Source organism: Prionailurus bengalensis, chromosome B1, assembly GCF_016509475.1.
Source record: "Prionailurus bengalensis isolate Pbe53 chromosome B1, Fcat_Pben_1.1_paternal_pri, whole genome shotgun sequence".
NCBI lineage: Eukaryota > Metazoa > Chordata > Mammalia > Carnivora > Felidae > Prionailurus > Prionailurus bengalensis.
This window is the reverse complement of record NC_057344.1, coordinates 113,285,230-113,306,637: the sequence shown is the minus strand read 5'-3', so window position 1 is coordinate 113,306,637 and position 21,408 is coordinate 113,285,230. Positions and strand designations below refer to the sequence as shown.

The window sequence follows — 21,408 nt, the reverse complement described above, 5'->3', positions numbered from 1 at the left end:
CTCTCTCTGTCTCTCTCTGTCTCTCAAAAATAAATAGACATTAAAAAATTTATCAAAAATAACAATAAATTCTTTAAAAAAATAAGTTAACTCTGGATGTCAAGGTGAGAAAAAATATATTAAGAGAGACATGCCAGATCAAGGAAGAGGAGTTTTTTCTTTCTTTATGTGGAAGATCATTTTAATATGTTTAATATATTTTAAAACTGATGAGAAAGACCCAGTGAAGAATGAGAGCTTTAACATGTAGTACAGAAAAGATTCTTTAAAAATTTTTTTTAACATTTATTTATTTTTGAGACAGAGAGAGACAGAGCATGAACGGGGGAAGGCCAGAGAGAGAGGGAGACACAGAATCTGAAACAGGCTCCAGGCTCTGAGCTGTCAGCACAGAGCCCAACGCGGGGCTCGAACTCACGGACCGCGAGATCATGACCTGAGCCGAAGTCGGACACTTAACTGACTGAGCCACCCAGGCGCCCCCAGAAAAGATTCTTTCAAAAATAAAGTTTTTAAGTGGAGAGAAGTCGGAGCCAATGCACAGATGATAGAAGAAAACTAGGTATCTTTGTATATTTGCAAACTAAAAGGTGTAGGAGTTACTATATATTTTCTCTGTGGATTAGAAGACAAGGTCATTTTTGTTGGAGAGGGAGGAAAGCAGGAGAACGTCTGGAGGTTGGAAGAGAGTGACAACACTTGAAAAAAGTAATTCAAGGATAAAGAGAATGAATTGACCAGGGTAATGTAGGAGGACTGTCAATGTGGAGGGTCCATTTAAGATTGATATTCATGAATTTTTAGTGAAACATTATGAAGAAAGTTGGGTGACCGTCCTTGACAGATTAGCCACCTGGTGCAAACACAGAGGAAATGGGCAGTTGATTTTCTCCAAAGCTGGATTTCTGCTGGAAACAAATTATTAAACTATAAGGGAGTTTAGGGCTTAGGAAAAAAAAATGTTGAAAATGGTAGACCAAGGAATCAAAACTATATAAGAAAATAAGTGCAAGGAAAAGGAAGATCTGATGGTCTGGTGGCACTGGACCTGGTACACTGACAATGGTTAGTTATTAGAACATTTCATGTTTTTTCCCATTGGCATATTTTGTCTTTATGTTTCTTCTGCAAACTGTGGATTCATTTCCTTGATAATTTCACGTTGGCATATTTCTCCCTTTTACCAATTTATATAGTGAAATGTATTTGTATAGTGAAGAACCGTATAGTGAAATATTTACATAGTGAAAATATTTGCTGTTTTCACATCAAAACAACAAATTTTGACTTAATTTTATGAGGTTGAATTTTAGTATAAACAATTTTTAAGATGTGTGTAATAATCTTAGTTTTTATCTCCATGGTTTCTGCTTCTGTTATGTGACAATTTTTAAGTGTAGAATTTCTCCTACCATTTGTTTACCTCTCTATATAGTGATATATTTTCTTTTATTCTTTTCTGGCATTCCAGTGGTTCAAAGTTAATACATAATTCTTGTGGTTGTTTTTCTTACACTGTGACTAGTTGTGATGAGATTTTTACCTGTATCATAATTATTCATATTACGGTCTGTAAGGAAATTTCTGATCCTTGCTCTATAAGAGAAAAAGTGCAAAAGGGAAAGGAATCGAGTATCATCTCTAAAATCCTATCTTTGCACTGAGCTGTGTCTTTGCTTAGTCTAATATAGATCATATAGACTAATATAGACCAATATGGTATGCAAGTAGCTAATAGAGCTTTTTGAAAGAAGAATGAATAGCTTATATTCAAATTTCTGCACCTGCGGGAAGATGCACAGAGTATTTGTCAGAATAAAGGTGACTAGAGCTACCCTGCTGTATCGAAAATACAGACATGCAGCAGCTTAAAGGATGTGCGTAATTATTTCTCACTCACGTTAGTCTGCTGAAGTGAGCATTCTAAGTTGTTGAAGTAGTTCTACTCTATGAGACATAGGACCTTATCCGATTGGTGTGGTTGAAGGTTGGAGGGAGGGGAGAAAAAGAAGTCCGAGGCAAGCGATTTTCCTTTACCGAAGCAAGGAGGCAGTGGTTGAACATACCGCTTCTGCCCGTGTTCCACTGATACGAACTGAGCCACCCATCTGCACCTCGCTATGAGGGAGGCTGACAAATGTAATCTCTATCCGGGTTCTCACAATGCAGGAAAGAAGAACAGATTTGGGGAATACAGCAAGCAGTCTACCACATCCGGGATAGTGTTGTGGATCTGTCTACAAAAAAAGTGAAGGATTTACTAAGAATGTTTCCTGAATAGAAATATTAAATTAAATGTGTTTCTATGTTTTACTCTGCAAATTACTTTAACACACACACACGCACACACACACACACACACACACAAATCAAAAGCAGATGTCTACATCTAGAGAAATGATTTAAAGTTCTAGGCACTTATATTCCCTTTTACTTCCTTAAACTTCTCTTTAGATATACACTCAATGACAGAAACCTTGGCAGAATTGTCACCATAGCAGAACCATTCAACACCGAACTGCAGCTCTGGCAGGTATGAACATAAATCCCTCTGGACTTGTCTAGGAAGAAAGAATTTAACTGTTTTCTTTGTTTCAAACAGAAATGGCATTTTCTCTATTCGGGTCGCAGAAGACAGGGAGAAAGAAATAATTCTTATATCTAATTAAATGTGTACCTATTTTTTTCTAAACTGAAAAACATTCAAATAATCAAGAAACAAAGTTTAAAAGTGGAGAAAGCTGAGGCCTTGGGAGGCTTAGAAGGCTACCTTTTGCCTTACCAAAGCTTGGATAGTATGTGTCCCCCGGTAAATGTAGCCTGGAATAAGATGGTCAAGATTTGATTCGTCTTAAAATTCATAGTTTTGGAATTAAATTTTTTTAGTGTTTATTTATTTTTTAGAGAGGGAGAGAATGTGTGTGAGTGGGGGAGGGCCAGAGAGAGAGGGAGACACAGAACCTGAAGCAGGCTCCAGGCTGTCAGCGCAGAGCCCATCATGGGGCTTGAACCCACAAACCCTGAGATCATGACCTGAGCTGAAGTCCAACACTTAACTGAGCCACCCAGGCACCCCTTTATAGTTTTGGAATTTAAAGACTTTCAAATTATCTCAGTTTCAAATTATCTCAGTTCCCAGAAGGAAAAACATTTATCAATGTTGGACAAATAGAGATCATATGAATTTTCAGTATCTGCATATTATATGTTGGAATGATAATATTCTGTGTATTAAGAAACAAAATTCAGGTACCTGGATGGCTTAGTCATTTGGGTGTCCAGCCCTTGATTTCGGCTTAGGTCATGATCTCATGGTTCATGGACCAGTGCAGAGCCTGCTCCCTCTCTCTCTGCACCTTCCCCACCTCAAAAACTAATTAGTTAATTAATTAATTAATTTAGAAAGAAACAAAAGAATTCTCATTTTTGTAAGTAGCAAACAACACTATAATTGAATTTGGGGAAAGACTTTGGAAGGAAGAGGGAAAATAGAACGAAGGTTAAAAGAGATGTTATTGGAAGTCCTTAATAAGTGAATTGAGAGTATATTAACATATTCCAGACTCCCGAAGTGAAAGGCTAATAAGGAAAGCCATCATTCCACAGACCAGGTTTTCCAGGGAATGCCTGGGGAATGCATAGGAAACAGAGAAAGCCCCAGAAGCACAGCAGGCCATGCCAGCAATTTAGTGTGCTTCTCCTTCTCCAATATGGCAGAGCCTCCTTTGACTTGACATGGTGCCAGAAGTCCAGTAATGACTGCTAATGTAAGAGATGGGCTTAATCTAAACGATGCACCAAGACTGTACCTCGGTGTTGTACAATAATAATGAGTTTCCAGGGAAGAAAGAAACCAATCCAGTTTGTAAGTAAAAGTCTGGAAGACTAGTTGGGCTTAAAATGACTTTCTTCATTATTTCCCTTTCTTTTCTAGATGGAAAGCTTTTTCAAAAAATATCCAGAAGCTGGAGCAGGAGAAAAACCTAGGCAGCAAGTGCTGGAAACAGTGAAGAACAATATTGAGTGGTTAAAACAAAATAGAAACACCATAAGACAATGGTTTTTGGATTTACCTAAGAATGGTTAATGTGTTCAAATATCATGTTTTAATTTTGTGAATCTGTTGTTTCTCCTGTTAAACATTTGGTGGCCTAATTTAGAAGCACCATGGAGGGAGTCTTATACCCAGATACTGCTTTTGCTAAGTAGTGTGTTTATATGTCTTGCAAAACTTTTAAATTGTTCTTCTTTGTTTATGAAGGAAGATACTAATAGAGTAGTTAATGTACTCAGGGATTTCTTCTAAGTGTACTTCATAGGAGATTCTTTGCAAACTGAAGAGAATTTAATAGCCATTTTAATGTCTTTAAATATCATTCTTTATATCTTAAATCTGTGAAAATAGAACAATTTGGTCTTAGCTTTACATTTTTAGTACCAAAGAAACACCACTTAATCTTCTCTCTTGATTGATTTTTAAAGTTTAAATACCAGTACTTGAGGGACCAAAATTACCATCTTAATCTTTATTTTATTATTCAGAATTACACATATCTAATATCATTATATTCACATGTGTCCTACTCCTTTAAATCCAAAAAAGTAACCCAGGTTTAAATTTTACTCAAGGATTGCATGAATTAGCCAAATAAATGGCTTTTGCCTTCACTATAAAATCAACAAGTGAACTCTCTTTGCCTTTCTAAAATAAATCTGAATGATTAACTTGAAAAAATGTATTGTTTTCCAGTGTCACTTTACTCTCGAATAATAATGACTGTAGCGTTCCCCAAATAATTTAGCATGAGGCAAATATGATTCAAGAACCTAGCCTTTTTCATGCTTGGTACTCTGTCATCCTGTTCCATTCCCTACAAAGCTCCTTCAAATATGCTATGAAATTAGAGGGAAGATAGTGCTTAACTTTGCTCCATGGATTTTAGAGGAAAAAGGCTAAATAATTGGAAACTGGTCAGGAAAGAGAGAAGGCTGATTATTCCATAAAACTAAATGGAATTAGAATTTAGCTTTGATCTAACCTAGCAATCTAAGTGTGAAAATGAGGAAACCCATGTATGTCTCCAGCATGACTCTGCATATCTGAGGATATTTCTTCTTACAGACAACTTTTATGTATAAGCCCTTAGATCCTAATCCATACAGAATAGCACCGATCAAATTTATGTTCGTGACTTGATTAAAGACATCAATTTTGTAGAAGCCGGTGGCAAGAATATGTTTAATATGGCATTTGGTGCCCAGTGGACCCACAATGTAAGTCCAATAGGCAGAAAAGAAGGTAAATGACTATGTTCCAGTCTGCTATATCTAGAAAATCTAAATTTATTTGGGACCTTCAGAAGTATAAAATAATTTAAGATTGGTCTGATGATAATTCAAGCATATAAGAACAATGAAAATCTTAGCTTTGACTTTACTTACATAATAATGTGCCTCCATTAATACTCCCAAATTTTGTAAACTTTCCTACTGCTCTTTCATAATTATTGCTTCTCCATCTACGCTGCTAAACTGGCAAATTCAAATGTGGACTGGGGGGAAAAAAGATTTAAAAAAAAAAAAAAGAAATTTCCAGACCAGAACTTTAAAAATATTTAAAGAAGAAGAAAAGAAGAAAAGACACATTAACACCATAAATCATCAGGAAAGTCCCACTATCCTCATGAGGCTTAACACCCTAACTTCAGATTAATCATAATCAAAACCAGCAGTTCAAGTCTATGTATTGTTTCAAGTGGATAAATAAGGAGTGGAATGGTTTATCCTCCTGCTTTATGTAATAAATAATTTTTTAAAGAAAAATGTAAGTTTGAGGGCGATGGTAAATAAAGAAATTCCAACTTGCCTAGAAGTTATTCTGTGTCCTTCCACTTTAAGCACCACAATGGAGAATCAATTGCTTAGCTTTCTTTACCCCACGTGAAAAAGAAATGTGTACACCTCTGTCATAATAACTCCACTAGCCCTTTGGGCCCTTCCAATAAGCATCTGGTTTTTAAAAGGCTGACGACCGATAGACCTATGCCAAGAACAATTTACTACTCTGCTTGCTTGGTTTGTCATGATTTTCACAAGGGAGGAAAATTAGTATGTTGTTTCCAAAATTAAAACACAGTAAACCATCAACTTTAAAAAATTAACTGGAAGAAATGATCGGCACAGTCATGTAGCAAGGGGCAGGGCCGGTATTAGTACCTTTGACTTAGGCAGTCTACTGTATCCCAGATCACTGCTATGTACCCACATGAATATAAACTAGGAATTCAAATAATAAACATAAAAGTGATAGATGGAGAAGGTCTGGGAAGCAGAGATGTACAGCTAGGTTGATGGCAATGGTATTCCTATAGTTTACCCTCCATGTTGGTAAAGTGTAAGTCGAAAAATAATAAGGTGGCAACAAAAATTTAGTGCCACAATTCTCAAAGGAAATTGAGAATAAGGAGGGAACAGAAGTAGGGGAATAGAATGACCAGTGGAGCTTTTCAAAACATTACTAATAACAGTAGCAAAGTTTTTCTTTTAACCAAGCACTGTTTTAAATACTAGCACTCCACATACATTAATTTCTATATTTAAATTTATAAAAACCCCATGAGGTAGATACTGTTAATGTCTTATGTTATAGACGGAAACAGTAAGAGAAGTTGGAGAACCTGCTCAAGTCATTAAAGTAGTGTCTGGCACCAGCCAGAATTTGAATCTTGGCCATTTATCATCAGAACCTTTGTCCTCAACCCCAGTGTTAGAACAGCAACATGTGCTTTATAATTGGAGTGCTCCGGATTTGAATTTCAGCTACTTGGTAGTCAAGTACCTTCAATCTCTCTATTGCTCAGTTTCCTCATCTATAAAGTGGGGATAAAAATGACTATCTCAACGGGTTATTGTGAGGATTAAATGCAAAAATGCATGTAAAGGATGAATGTATGGGAAATAATCACTGGATAAACAAACACTAGACACTTTTGTTGTCGTTATTATGGTATCTCCTAGTCCCCACTTAAGACACTAGTTTGCATAACACAGTAAACTTGGGTTCAAGAATAAGCAAACCTAAGCAACTGAAGGCACTAAGGAGACGCAGTGTGTCAAACTATGCTGTCGTTCACAGTCACTGCCCCTCCCTTATGAGGATCTCATTATCTCTAGCATGGTCCAGCATGGGTGTGTGACCTACTTTGGCTGAAATATGAGTAAGAACGATGTTGATTTTAGTCAAAAATGTCCAAAGCTGGCACATGGTTTCCCACCTCCTCCATTTCTCTTCTGCCACTAGATCCAGTGATGTCCCAGATAAAGGCACCTCTATTAGTCTGAATTCCAGAATGAAAACAACACGGAGCAGAATGTAGCCGGCACACAGTGCACCTGCATTGTGAGTGAGAAATGCCCTTTGTTATTGTAAACCATTAAGATTTTAAGGTTGTCTGTACCTCAGCATAAGCTAGCCTAATCTGTCTAGTATGAACACTAAACTAATGTGATACTCTCCCATAGTTATTTTTGTTCCAGTTCTCTCACCTTGTCCTTCCTCTATCAGGGGTTAGAAAACTTCTGCCTGCTCATCTTTATAAGACTTACAGTTAAAAATAGTTTTTACATTTTTAAATTTTTTTTTTTAACATTTATTTATTTTTGAGACAGAGAGAGACAGAGCATGAACGGGGGGAGGGCCAGAGAGAGAGGGAGACACAGAATCTGAAGCAGGCTCCAGGCTCTGAGCTGTCAGCACAGAGCCTGATGCGGGACTCGAACTCACGGACCGTGAGATCGTGACCTGAGCGAAGTCGGACGCTCAACCGACTGAGCCACCCAGGCGCCCCAAAAATAGTTTTTACATTTTTAAATGGTTGGGAAAAATACAAATAATAGTTTGTGGTATGTGAACATTGTATGAAGTTTAAATGTCAGTGCCCTTAAAGTTTTATTGAAACAGAAGTTCAGGCATTCATTTACATATTGAGTATGGCTGCTTTCCTGTTGCAACCGCAGTGCTGAGTGGTTGCCACCAGAGATCTTATGGCCCACAAAAAGCCTAAAATAGTTACCTCTGTGTCCCTTACCAAAAAAAGTTTGCTGGCCCCTAATCTTATATTTAGTTCTTCCCTCCTTTTGCATTCAATTATTTTCCCCCTTTCTCCCCTCTATTCTGTACTCCAACCCAGTGTTTCTCAACACTAGCACTATTGCCTTTTTGAGCCTGTTAATACTTTGTTGCAGAGGGAGATCTGTACTCCGTGAAATGTTTAGCAGCATCCCTGGCCTTTATCCTCTAGTTGCCAGTAGTGTATCCCCCAAGCCCACATGTCTCTAGACATGACCAAATGTCCTGTAGGAGGCCAAATCTCCCCAGTTGAGAATTACTGCCTAACATTAAACTTGCGAATAAATGCTATGGGCATTATTTAGCCACCTTAAATGACAGGTAAGGAGACTACAGACATTCAAAGACCGTTAAGAGGAAAGGCTTGATGATGAAGAGAAGGCTGAATAAAGCATTCATTCATATATTCATTCAAATAACTAATATTTAGGGGCGCCTGGGTGGCTCAGTTGGTTAAGCATCAAACTTCGATTCCGGTCATGATCTCGCAGTTCATGGGTTCAAGCCCTACGTCAGGCTCTGTGCTGACAGCTGGGAGCCTGGAGCTTGCTTCCAATTCTATGTCTCCCTCTCTCTCTCTGCCCCTCCCCCACTCATACTCTGTTTCTCTCAAAAATAAATAAAAACATTTAAAAAATAACTAATATTTATAAAATATCTATTGTATGAGAAGCCTTGTTTTAGGTACTGGTTGTCCTAGGTTCAGGAATGGATTTAGAAGACAACTGGAAGAAAAAGACATTGTCTATTGTCACTGTGCCTTCATTTCTATCATCTTTTCCGTCCTCATCCCCCTCTATTACCAAGCTGGGATGCCAAAAATTGTACTTCCCTGGCTTCTGCGTGATTTACGTTCTGCCAGTGATATATACTTCTATGAGACTTGGAAGGAAAAGAGAGAAGAGGCTGTTTCCAAGAGAGTGCAGGGGAAAGAAGTTTCTGGGGTAGATGTGAGTTGGCAGCTTCTGAACTCCATGTCCCTGTGTATTTACCATCGCTGTGATGCAGGGAAACACTGATGAGACATTCATAGTTTTCTCACTTCTGGGTGATACTAGCAGTTTCTGATCTCTGGGTCAGAGAGGTGGTGATATGCAACCCTGAAACCAGAAGCCTAGCACTGACCCTCTAACTTCTATTCCTCCTGCCCTTTTAGTGATGTATGAGTGTCTAATTCTTGGTGTTCAATCTTTTTCTGCTTTCTGAACTGAGCCCTGAGTGATACGAGTGGACTACAGATTTTGTTTTGGTTTGTATTTCCATTTTACCCAGTGTTCTTTTTTCTGCCCACTGTCCTTCATATATAAAAAGCTCCAAGCTGGGTCCTTTGTTTGACACAGACTAGTGGACTGGATTGACCCTGTAAGAGACCACTCTAGCCTTGATGAGTTTTAGAACATGGAAAAAATCATGATAGGCAGTATTTGAAACAGATTCATATCTGTAATAAAGGGGGAAAAAATTGGAGCAGTGTATTTTCCTTTTGTGTTGGGATACATAGGCATATTAGAATGCATCACTGAGAAAGCATCAAACATTCCTCAAATGTTAAACATAGAGTTACCAAATGTTCCAACAATTCCACTACTAATAACACCCCAAGAGCACTGACGATGTATGTCCACACAAAAACTGATACGTGAATATTCACAGAATCATTCATAAGGAATGGATAAAACAAACGGTGGTGTGACTATACCACAAGGAGGGATGAAGTATTATGATATATACCTTAACAAGGATGAAACTTGAAAACTTTATGCTAAATGAGAGAAGCTAGTCACAGAACGCCACATGTTGTATAATTCTATTTTTATGAAATGTCCTAAATAGGTAAATCTGTAGAGAAAGAAAGTAGATAAGTAGTTGCCAGGGGCTCAGGAGGAGGACATGGGAAGTGATTGGTAATGTTTTTTTTTTGTTGTTGTTTGTTTGTTTGTTTGTTTTGAGATGATGAGGATGTTCCAAAATTAGATAATGGTGGGGCACCTGGCTAGCTCATCGACAGAGTATGGGACTCTTAGTCTCAGGGTCAAGTCCCACGTAGGGTGTGGAGCCTACTTAAAAATTTAAAATAAATAGAATTAGATAAAGTGATGGGTGCCCAAGTCTGTGAATATACTGAAAACCACTGAGTTGTAATACTATTTACAAGGTTGAATTTTATGATATATGAATTATATCTCAATAATGCTTTACCAAAAAAGCTGTCTTCCCCTTTTGGAGCTTCAGTAAAACTCACTAAACAGTAGTACTGGCTCATGAGAAAGTCCTATATTCTCTGCAATGGATACTGACAATGCTCATTCCACCAAGTGCTTTTGTCTCCTTAAAATTGCTTCTATTTCCAGATTCAAGAATTTGCATCGTTAATTCCAAAAGATCCTTATATTTTCATTCAAAGATGAAGCTGGTTCTTAAGTTGCATTTTTCATCATCAGGATTCCACGTGATCTTGACAGCACTAAAAATCACAGTGCCTCATTTCCCCCACCTGCCACCCCTCCCACCTTGGTGCCCCATCCCAACGATCAATGGTAAGCTCAGGAGTGGCCACTTGACCAAAGCAGAGCAGATTAACATATTCTGGGGTTATGATACGTGAATATCAGAGAGGTCCTCTTTCTGCTGGGGTTTCCAAGCCAGAAGATTCCTGGCCATTCTTGGCCATCTTGCTACCACATGGAGAGAAGCCAAGCAGAAACAGCAGAGCAGGAGAGGAAAGAGACAGAATCCTGCCTACATTATTTGAGCCTCTGAATCTGTCTGTATTTAGGCATCCCCTAGTTCTCTGAAGAAAAAAAATGAACCTATAAATTTTCTCTACATTTGAACTAGTTTAAATTGAGTTTCTCTCACTTTCAATGAAAAGAGTTCCCTCACATTCTCTCAAGAAAAGTTATATAGCTACAAGAGAATGTTAAGGAAATAAACATTGTTAAGCCTAATAGAAAGGGTCAACAATTGTTACAGGATGGAAGAAAGCAAGAAAAGAAGGAAGGGAAGGAGGGAGGCAAAATTAAGGGAAGAAGGGAGGTATAGAGAGAGGAAGGAAGCACTTTAATTGAAAAGGAAGGGAAAGTAAGAAAACTGTCATAAATTATCATCACATATCAGCATGTAAATGGAAGAAAGTCTCTAATTTGTTTTCTGATATTCCCATAACGATTTTTTTCTCCACTTGAAAACTCAGAGTTAGAAAAATTAAATAACAGCCCTATTAACTAAGACCAATGTTATACTTATTATCATGAAAACAAAAGCAATCAATCATTGAACTTCCAAGGTCATGAGAAAAACAAGTAAAATAACCACTTCCCCTTCCTGCAAGGAGGAGAGGAGAAAAAAACTGAGAGGAGAGGAGAAACTGAGGGAAAAAGCTAAAAAAATACATGAAGAAGGAAAAAAACTGTTTAATGAAGCAGGATAAAGCCTACAGCTTATAAGATACTTGTTTGTTAATTCAAGCATGTGTCATGTTACGTGTTTTATTTTTTTAATATTTTTTTAATGTTTATTTTTTGAGAAAGAGAGAGAGAGAGAGAGAGAGAGAGAGTGCATGCAAGCTGGGGAGCATCAGAGAGACACGGAGACAGAATCTGAAACAGGTCCCAGCCTCTGAGCTGTCAGCACAAAGCTGGAAGTGGGGCTTGACCTCAGGAACTGTGAGATCATGACCTGAGCTGAAGTCGGGCATTTAACCGACTGAGCTACCCAGGGTGCCCCTCATATTATATGTTTTCAAATGCCTAGGGAGAATTTTAATTTTTATGACAGATATCAATTTAATTTTTTTTAAATTTTATAGTGTGTTATTTTTCTATAAGAAGGAAAAGAGTTGTCAACTGCAAAGCCTCGTTCTGTATCTTTGAATCCTTGCCTACTTGTCTAATTAAAAGAATGTGATCCTATACCCTAAGAAGGGATAAAGCCCAGAAATGGAAATGAAGGGAACATATTTTTTAGAGAGTAACTCATAATGCTTTTCTTATTTTCTATACATGTTAACTTATATAGTCAGTGTTCCTCTCAACCAAAGAGCTGCTGTCTTTATTTTTCTCAGTCTAAAGCTTCCTGTCCTACAACAAAAATGGTAGTTATTAAAAACGAATGCGCCTAACAGACATGGATAGAACATTGCACCCAACTACTGTTTAATATACATTCTTCATAAGTGCATAGGCAACATTCTCGAGGACTGACCACATGTGAGGACATAAAACAAGCTTCAATAAATCTAGAAGAACTGAAATCACAGAAAGTGTGTTCTCCAATCACAATGAAATTATCTTGGAAATCAAAAACAAAAGGAAATTTGGGGAATTCAGAAGTATGCGGAAATTAAACAGCACACCTCCTAAATAACATAGATCAAAAGAGAAATCACAAAAGAAATTAAAAGATACCTTGAGGTGAATGAAAGCAAAAACACAACACACTAAAACTTACGGGATGCAGTATAGGAGGTTCTCAGAAAGAAATTCATAACTATGAACATGTATATTAAAAACAAGAAAGCTCTCAAATCAGTAACTCAAGCTTCCACTTTGAAAAACTAGAAAAAAAAGAGTAAACTAAAGCCACTAGAGGAAAGGAAATAGTAAAAATTACAGCAGTAATAAACGAAACTATTAAAATTTAAAAAAAAATAAAAAAAAAACAAAAACAAGAACAAAGACCAGCCTTGAAAATTCTGTGAACAGACAAAACCAATTTAGTCAGACAAAGCTTATTTTGCCAGACTAACTTGACCTGGGTCATTTCTTGCCTATGCCTCTGAAAATCATGAAAAGTAAAATTTAAATTGCTTCCCAAAGTTGATATGAGGTAACCATTGACCAATTGCCTATCACTTAAGAAAATTCTAATATTATAATCAATCACTGTGCAGAATAAACAGTTACTGCTTTCTATGTAAGCTGCTTTATAATACTGTACCCAAGTCTCATTCTACGTTTTGACTTGAGTGCTCCCGGTTTACAAATTGTCTTATTGATGTGTGCACAATAAACTTTTACTAATTGCTACTTCAGTAATTCATTGGTTTTATTTCTGCTACTTATAAATTTTGGACATTTCATGGCATCAGAAGTGAGACACAAAGAAGACCCCAAATGACTCCAAGCCCAGTGAGCAAAGAGTGCTGGTACCCACAGAGCCGCTGAACTCTCACTACTTTCTCGCTGACTCTGGAATCTGAGGATCTCTCTTGGATCTGAGCTCTGTTCTCTCTGCATTTTGAGCATTCCAACTTTATTATGCATGCCTATGTTTTGTTTGTTGAAGCTTCTTGGTAAGTCCCCCTATTTTGTTCAAAAGAGGGGAAAACGTGTGATTCTATGTGTTTTAGAACAGTTGTTGGTAAACAGAGCCACTCATAGTTAAAAGGTCTTAGGGAATCTGAAGGCAAAGTTGGATTCTACCTGGTCTATGGACCAGGATCTTGGGCCTTTTTGGAAAATGGGTGAACTTGTGGAATTGTAGTGGCCGCTATGGGGAATCTTTAACTTAGGTAAGTCCACCTTAAAGGGCACCCTTAAAAGAGAGGATACCAAACATCTCAGAGACAATGGAATGCATTCTTTGGTATGCGGAAGCTTCTAAAAAACAAAATGATTTCAAAAAACATCTCTAAAAGGATCCTTACAGCATGCAAATAAAAAATCTTTAGTAAAAACTCTTTGGCCATCTGAGCATAACCTTAATTTAGTCCATCCACCAGAAACACAATTTGGATCCAACTATTCTTTTGAGTTTTGTACTTGAGACATGGCTAGAAATTTTAAAACAAAAGCTATTAAGATCTCTGTTTGTCTATATGTTTATGTATGTCTATGTATGTATGTTACAGATACGTGATATTTTTCTACTTCTGAATAGTACTGCCAAAATTAATTTGTAAAGAGCTCTACTTAATTGGCTTAAAGAAAAGTTAAGCGTTTACATAAATCAAGTATAGTCTCAGAAACATAGAAACTAACCCAAATGTTTTTCAAGTTTACATGATCTGGGATAATCTTTGATAAATAAAAGCTAGTATAAGTTTGTTGGTTTAATAAAAACAGGAATGTGTTTAAAGTTGTCAATATTAAAATGTAATGCACACATACAACTTTTTCTACCTAGGTTTACTAATCAAATAAGCTCATCCTGTCTCTATACCTTCAAAATTTGTCAACAAGAAAAATAACTTAAGATAATGATTAGCTGGTTAATGTCTAATCCAGGAATAATTGCTAAAAGCAAGTAATTTAAGTTTTCTAATGTTTATTTATTTTTGAGAGAGAGACTGAGCATGAGTGGGAGAGGGGCAGAGAGGGAGACACAGAATCCGAAGCAGGCTCCAGGCTCCCAGCTGTCAGCACAGAGCACTATATGGGGCTTGAACCCACCAACTGTGAGATTATGACCCCAACAGAAGTGGGATGCTGAACCCACTGAGCCACCCATGTGCCCTACAAGTAATTTAAATAAATGTAAGTAAAATAAAGATTTTGAATAATGGATATTCCTTGCATAACTAAATAATTTGCAAATGAGATAAACATTAAATGCTAAACATAAGTGTATCTACTTCTGACTTTTTAATTTTTTCAGAGAAACAAAAGATATTTGGGTCTATAACTAAACATGTTTTGTACTACACTGGAAAATGTACTATGAGGAAGAGTATACTTTTAGAAATTATAAAATATGTTTATAAATTTGTCAGTTTGCAGTTTCTTATTTCTTAGTTTTCATTAGGAATTAAGGATTCTAAGGGTTAAAAATTCTAATTAATAAATGTAATTAAAGCTACTAGAAATAATAAGGGTGAAAGAAAATAACTGAATAAAAGACATGGGTCAGGAAAATAGAATGTGTTTTCGGATACGTAAAGGTATGAAGGACATAGTTTTTTGTTCCAGGTGTTTTTGTGTTTGTTTTTGTTTTGGTAAAGGTAAAATGGTTGTTCCAGAAGAAGAAAGAAAAAGGACAAAACCTGAATGGACATAGTAATTTGCAGATGGTTTGTGAAAAAGGAACTTTATGTGTAGTCAAGCTAAATAAAATTGTAATAGATTTATTTAAGTTTTTTTAAAAAAGGAGAGTTTTAATATTAAAATTACACTAGGGCAAAATTAGAATTTGGTGTTCTCTCTGTTAAAACCCAGGTTTTTTGGGGCGCCTGGGTGGCGCAGTCGGTTAAGCGTCCGACTTCAGCCAGGTCACGATCTCCCGGTCCGTGAGTTCGAGCCCCGCGTCGGGCTCTGGGCTGATGGCTCAGAGCCTGGAGCCTGTTTCCGATTCTGTGTCTCCCTCTCTCTCTGCCCCTCCCCCATTCATGCTCTGTCTCTCTCTGTCCCAAAAATAAATAAACGTTGAAAAAAAATTAAAAAAAAAAATCACAGGTTTTTTTAGATTATTGGTCTGCTGTTAATAAGAAATTCTTTACCTTTAATATAATCTGCCTAGGAAACAAAGATTCTGTGTCTTATGAAAATATTTCCTGTGCTTCATATTGTTTTTATCAAGTCTGTGATCCCTTAAAAAAATAACCGATTCTTCTCTATTAAAAGAACTATGCTTTTTTACAACTATGTAGCTTTCTACACTTGCCTTTGAAATCTTTTATTGTCACTTTGGTTGAATGGATTACTTAGTATTGTTTCATGATGACCTGTTTATATCCTATTTGACTAAGTGTTTTTAATCTTTCGACGTTTTTAACTTCCCCAAATCAAATTCTGAATGAAGTAGAAACAGAAATGTTTATTTAGGTGTATTTGATATGTTAAATTGAATGGGAAACACTGTCAAATAAAAAGTAATGTTTAACTTTCGTGGGTTATAGTAACATAAGTATATATCATTAATATAAATGTTTTAGAAATTACATGAAATTCTTAAAAATTTGATATGTCTTGGTAAATCTTATCAGTCATAATTCTAATCGTCTTAAAATATTGTATATCACAAAAATAACCAAATTTACTTATCAACTGCATCATTTTTTGTGTGTATGTGTATGTGAGCCCTCACCATATCTTTAACCACGGCTATTTAAGTCTTTTGTCATTTACATACAGTTATTGTTTTACTCTGATGTTTTTGCAAAAGGGTTCCAGCAAAAATGCTTTATCTTCAAAGAGATTCATGGAAAAGACCCAGACAGGCACTCTAAAATGCAGGTTTCTGATAACTTGAAGATTGTAACACTGAAGCTGGGTAAGAATTTCTAAAACTTTAATGGAAAACTGATTGACTCATAAAGCTGCTAACCCAAGACTGAGCAAAACAAGAATTAATAAGACTGAATGAACTGAGAAAGATAATTATAATTTTTATGACTTTATTTAAAATGTTGCTAATTTTTAAATGTTCTGTTTTCCAGATTTAAAGGACTCTCTTTACTCCTCTCTTTTAAGTTATGTGTAACTCATAGAAATTTGGGAAAGTGGATCTTTGCAACGAAGGTTGAAATATTTATCCTTTTCTCCCTGCCTGATTCTATTCTAATAGAGTATTTAGAAACTCTATTAAACATTCTTATTTTTCAAAAGAGAGAGAGGGAGAGACTCTTAACAATAGAGACCAAACTGAGGCTTGATGGAGGCAGGTGGGTGGGGGATGGGCTAGATGGGTGATTGGTACTAAGGAGGGCACTTGTGATGAGCACTGGATGTTGTATGTAAGTGATAAATCACTAAATTATACTCCTGAAACCAATATTGCACTGTATATTAACTAATTAGAATTTAAATTAAAAATTTTTTAAATAAATATTATTTTTCATGACAATATATGTATTTGCATAAGTTCAGTAAGAATTTGTTCTCTTTGCAACAGGACACAACTAGACAAGTCCTTGGCTTGGATTCCTAGCCTCAGGAGGCTTTAAAAAGTCCAATCTGAAATTCCTTATGAAAAATTCCAGCAACACAGATTTAAAAGAGCTTACAGTTTATCACTTTATTTGTTGTACTAATATAAGTAATAAGGCCAAGTTTATTGAAACCAGACTCAATTTGTAAACAAATTAGTCTTACTATGGTTGCCTTTGAAAGAAATGGGAATGATTATAGAAAAATTAGGTTTCAGTCATACACCTTTGTTGATATCAGATTCTAGTGCTGTTAATTGAGGTTTTGTTTTGTAACTGGAAAACTGGACTGGATAATAGGCTAGAACTCTGCAAACTAACATTTCCCATTTTCTCCCACTCTTTCCATTTGGAACCTCCAGGAAACTAAAACTGCTCTTTTCTCAAAGCCATGCAATTAATGCTGGACACTTGATACAACCTTCAGAAAAATCATCACAATAGCTCATGTGTGGACAAACTTCATGTCTGTTGCTAGTAGCACTCAGAAAGATCACCAGGGAATGGGCACCCAGGTGGCTCAGTTGGTTAAGCATCTGACTCTTGACTTTGGCTCAGGTCATGATCTCACAGTTAGGTTTGTGAGTTTGAACCCTGTTCTGTGCTGATGGCCAGGAGTCTGCTTGGGATTCTCTCTCTCTCCCTTTCTCTCCCCCTCCCCACTGGTTTGTTCTTTCTCTCTCTCAAAATAAATAAATAAACTTAAAAAGAAATAAAGAAAGAAAAAGAAAGATCACCAGGGCAATTCAAACTGCAAACCAGAAAAACCTATCAGATTGTCACTGCTTGACGTCACTCCATCTGAAGATGCTTAGAGAACCTGACACCTAGAAGTTTTCTCAACTGACCACTCTCTAAATTCAGAAACTGAATTTATAATTTGCTCAAGCTGTTAGCTTTGTTTTTCTTTTGTTTCCATAAAAATGCCAACTTTAAAAAATTAGAACCAATTTGAGTTATTTAATTGGTTAAATCTTGGCTCCTGGAAATCTGTGCTTCAGGAAATTTTTCAAACCTTGGCTATTGTTTTTTGTGTACTTACCATATTAACTTCTCTAATGTGTATACTCTTGAGGTTTTTAAAAGTCTGTTGGCAGTCCTTTACATGCCAAATGGTATCCATTAGGATCAGACAACTGGATGAAATCAATAACAGCCACATAAATGATCACTACATGGTCCTCCAGCCTGACAACTCAACTAACAGAAATAGGAGATATGTGATTCTCCGGCCTGACTGGTGGTAAATGGGAATAACACTATACTGCTTGGTCATACCCTCAGCCTGTGGATAGAATGACCAAAAGCAGGCGGTTGTTAAAATGAAAAACAAACAGAGCAGCCTTGAAAATTCCCTGAGCAGACAAAACCAGTTAAGTTGTACAAATAAAGCTTAATTTAGCTTATTTTAAAAGACTAACTTGACCTGGGCCATTTCTTGCCTATGCCTCTGAAAATCATAAGCAAAATTTAAACTGTTTCCCAAGGTTCATATAAGGTAACTACTGACCAACCCCCTATCATTTAAAAAAATTCTAATATTATAACCAATCACTGTGAAGAATAAACAGCCACTGTTTTCTTATTATATAAGCTGCTTTGTAACAATACACCCGTGAACCTCATTCCATGCTTTGGTTTCAGTGGCCCAGTTTGTAAACTGTCTTTTGGTAGACACACAATACATTGTAATTAATACCTTGGTGATTCACCGGTTTTACTTCAGCTATTTATGTTTGACAAAACAAAGAATAGAAAACAATAGAAGAAATCAATAAAACAAAAAGTTGATTCTTTGAAAAGAACAAAATTGACAATCTTTAGCCAGACTGACCAAGAAAAAAAGTGAGAACACTTAAATGACCAAAATCAGGAATGAAAGAGGGGCCACACTACTTACCAATTTTGCAGAGATAAAAAGGATTGAAGAGAACACTATACACGACTGTGTGCCAACAAATCAGATAACTTAGATGAAATATAAAAATTCCCAGAAAAACACAAACTATGAAACTGACTCAAGAAGAAATAGAAAATCTGAATAGACCTATAACAAGAGATTGATTTAGCAATAAAACAGTTTCCACGAAAAAAAAGCCCAGTATAAGATGGTTTCCTAGTGAATTCTACCAAACATTTTAAAGAAAGATTAGCACCAATCCTTCACAAACTCTTGCAAAAAAATAGAAGAGGAGGGAACACTTCTCAAATCATTCTATGACATCATTATTACTCCGACATTAAAACCAGGCAAAGACCTGACAAGAAAAAACCCCCCAAACTACAGACCAATCAATATCCCTTTTGAGTCTAGACACAAAGATTCTCAACAAACTACTAGCAAACCAAATCTAGCAGCAACATAAAAAAATTAAAGATCATGACCAGTGCCAAGTGAACCTTATCCAGGAAAGTAAGGTTGTTCCGACTTATGAAAATCAATCAGTGTAACATGCCATGTTAACAAAATACACATAATCATCTCCACAGACACCAAAGAAACATTTGACAAAATCCAACACCCCTTCATAATAAAATATTCAACAAGCTAGGAATTAAAGGGAACTTCCCCCACCTGATATAAGGCATCTGTGAAACATCACAGCTACCATCACACAGGTAAAAGACTAAATGCTTTCCCCCAATGGTCAGTAGCAGTGCCAAAATGTTCTCTTTTGCTACTTTACTTAACATTGTAGTGGAGGTTCTAGCAAGTGGAATTGAGAAAGAAAAAGAAATAAAAAGCATTCAGGTTGGAAAGGGAAAAACTAAAATGATCTCCATTATCAGATGACATGGTCTTGTATATAAAAAATTGTAAGGGGGGCGCCTGGGTGGCGCAGTCGGTTAAGCATCCGACTTCAGCCAGGTCACGATCTGGCAGTCCGGGAGTTCGAGCCCCGCGTCAGGCTCTGGGCTGATGGCTCAGAGCCTGGAGCCTGTTTCCGATTCTGTGTCTCCCTCTCTCTCTGCCCCTCCCCCGTTCATGCTCTGTCTCTCTCTGTCCCAAAAATAAATAAACGTTGAAAAAAAAAAAAAAAAGAAATGCTTATAAAAATTGTAAGGAATACACATGCACACACATTTACTGCTAAATGAGTTCAGAGAGCCTGCAGGATCCAAGGTAAATATATAAAAATTAATTGCATTTTTATATACTAGCAATAAAAATCTGAAAATGAAATTAAAATCAATGTCATTCTAAGACCATCTAAAAGGATAAAACACTTGGGAATAAATTTGGTAACAGAGGTCTAAAACTTTTACGCCTAAAACTATAAAACACTGTTGAAAAAAACTAAAGATCTAAATGAATGGAAAGACATCTCAGGCTCATAAACCAGAAGACTTAATATTGTTACAACGGCAATCCTCCTCAAACTGACCTACAGATTCAACATGATCTCTATTAAATCCCAGCTTATTTTTTTTTTTTTTGGCAGAAATTAACAACATGATCATAAAATTCGTATGGAAATACAAAGGACACAAAATAGCCAAAATAATCCTCAAAAATAAAAAGAAATTTGAAGAGCTCACATTTCTCAATCTTATTTTTTTAAAGATTTTATTTTTAAGCAATCTCTACACCCATTGTGCGGTTTGAACTACAACCCTGAGATTAAGAGTCAGACGCTCTTCTTACTGAGCCAGCCGGCTGCCCCAGATTTCTCAATTTTAAAACTTAATACATAGCTACAGTATCAATACAACGTGGTACTGCCATAAAGATAGAAATATAGGTCAACAGAATAGAATTGACAGTCCAGAAATAAATCCTTACATTTATGGCCATTTGATTTTTGAGAAGGGTGCCAAGACACCTCAATGGGGAAAAAAACAGCCTCCTCAAAAAATGGTGTTGGGATAACTGGATATACATTAAAAAATGAAGTAGGACCCATTTCTTCCATCATATACAAAAATTAACTCAAAAAGCATCACGGACCTAAGCGCTAAAACTACAAAACTGCTAGAAGAACACATAGGAGTAAATCTTTGTGATTTTGGATTGGCAATGATTTCTTAGATATGACACCAGAAGCACAAGTAGTAAAAGAAAAAATAAATTGGACTGCATCAAAATTCAAAAATTTCTGCTGCAAATGATACCATCAAGAAAGTGAAAAGACAACCTACAGCATTAAGGAAGATATTTGCAAATTATATATCTGATTAGGGACTGGCATACAGAATGTATAAAGAACTCTTACAACTCAATAATAAAAAGACAAATCACCCAATTAAAAATGGGCTGAAGATTTGAATAGACATTTCTCTAAAAATATACAGATATCCAATAAGCACATGAAAAGATACTCAACATCATATGCCACTAGTGAAATACAAATTACAACCATGATGAGATACCACTTCACACCCACTAGGATGGCACTAATAAAAAAGACAGACAATA

The 21,408-nt window shown here is 36.3% G+C and overlaps 1 protein-coding gene across 1 annotated transcript in view; it reads left to right on the top strand.

Annotated features, from left to right (window-relative positions):
• LOC122477426 (glutamyl aminopeptidase) overlaps nt 1-5,872 on the top strand; it is an 88,786-nt gene extending 82,914 nt beyond the window's left edge. Inside the window, exons 19-20 of the mRNA XM_043570406.1 lie at nt 2,455-2,533; nt 3,935-5,872. Coding sequence (XP_043426341.1) covers nt 2,455-2,533; nt 3,935-4,087 — 232 coding nt within the window. The 3' untranslated portion in view covers nt 4,088-5,872. The remainder of the gene's footprint in view (nt 1-2,454; nt 2,534-3,934) is intronic.
• The last annotated feature ends 15,536 nt before the right edge of the window (nt 5,873-21,408 follow it).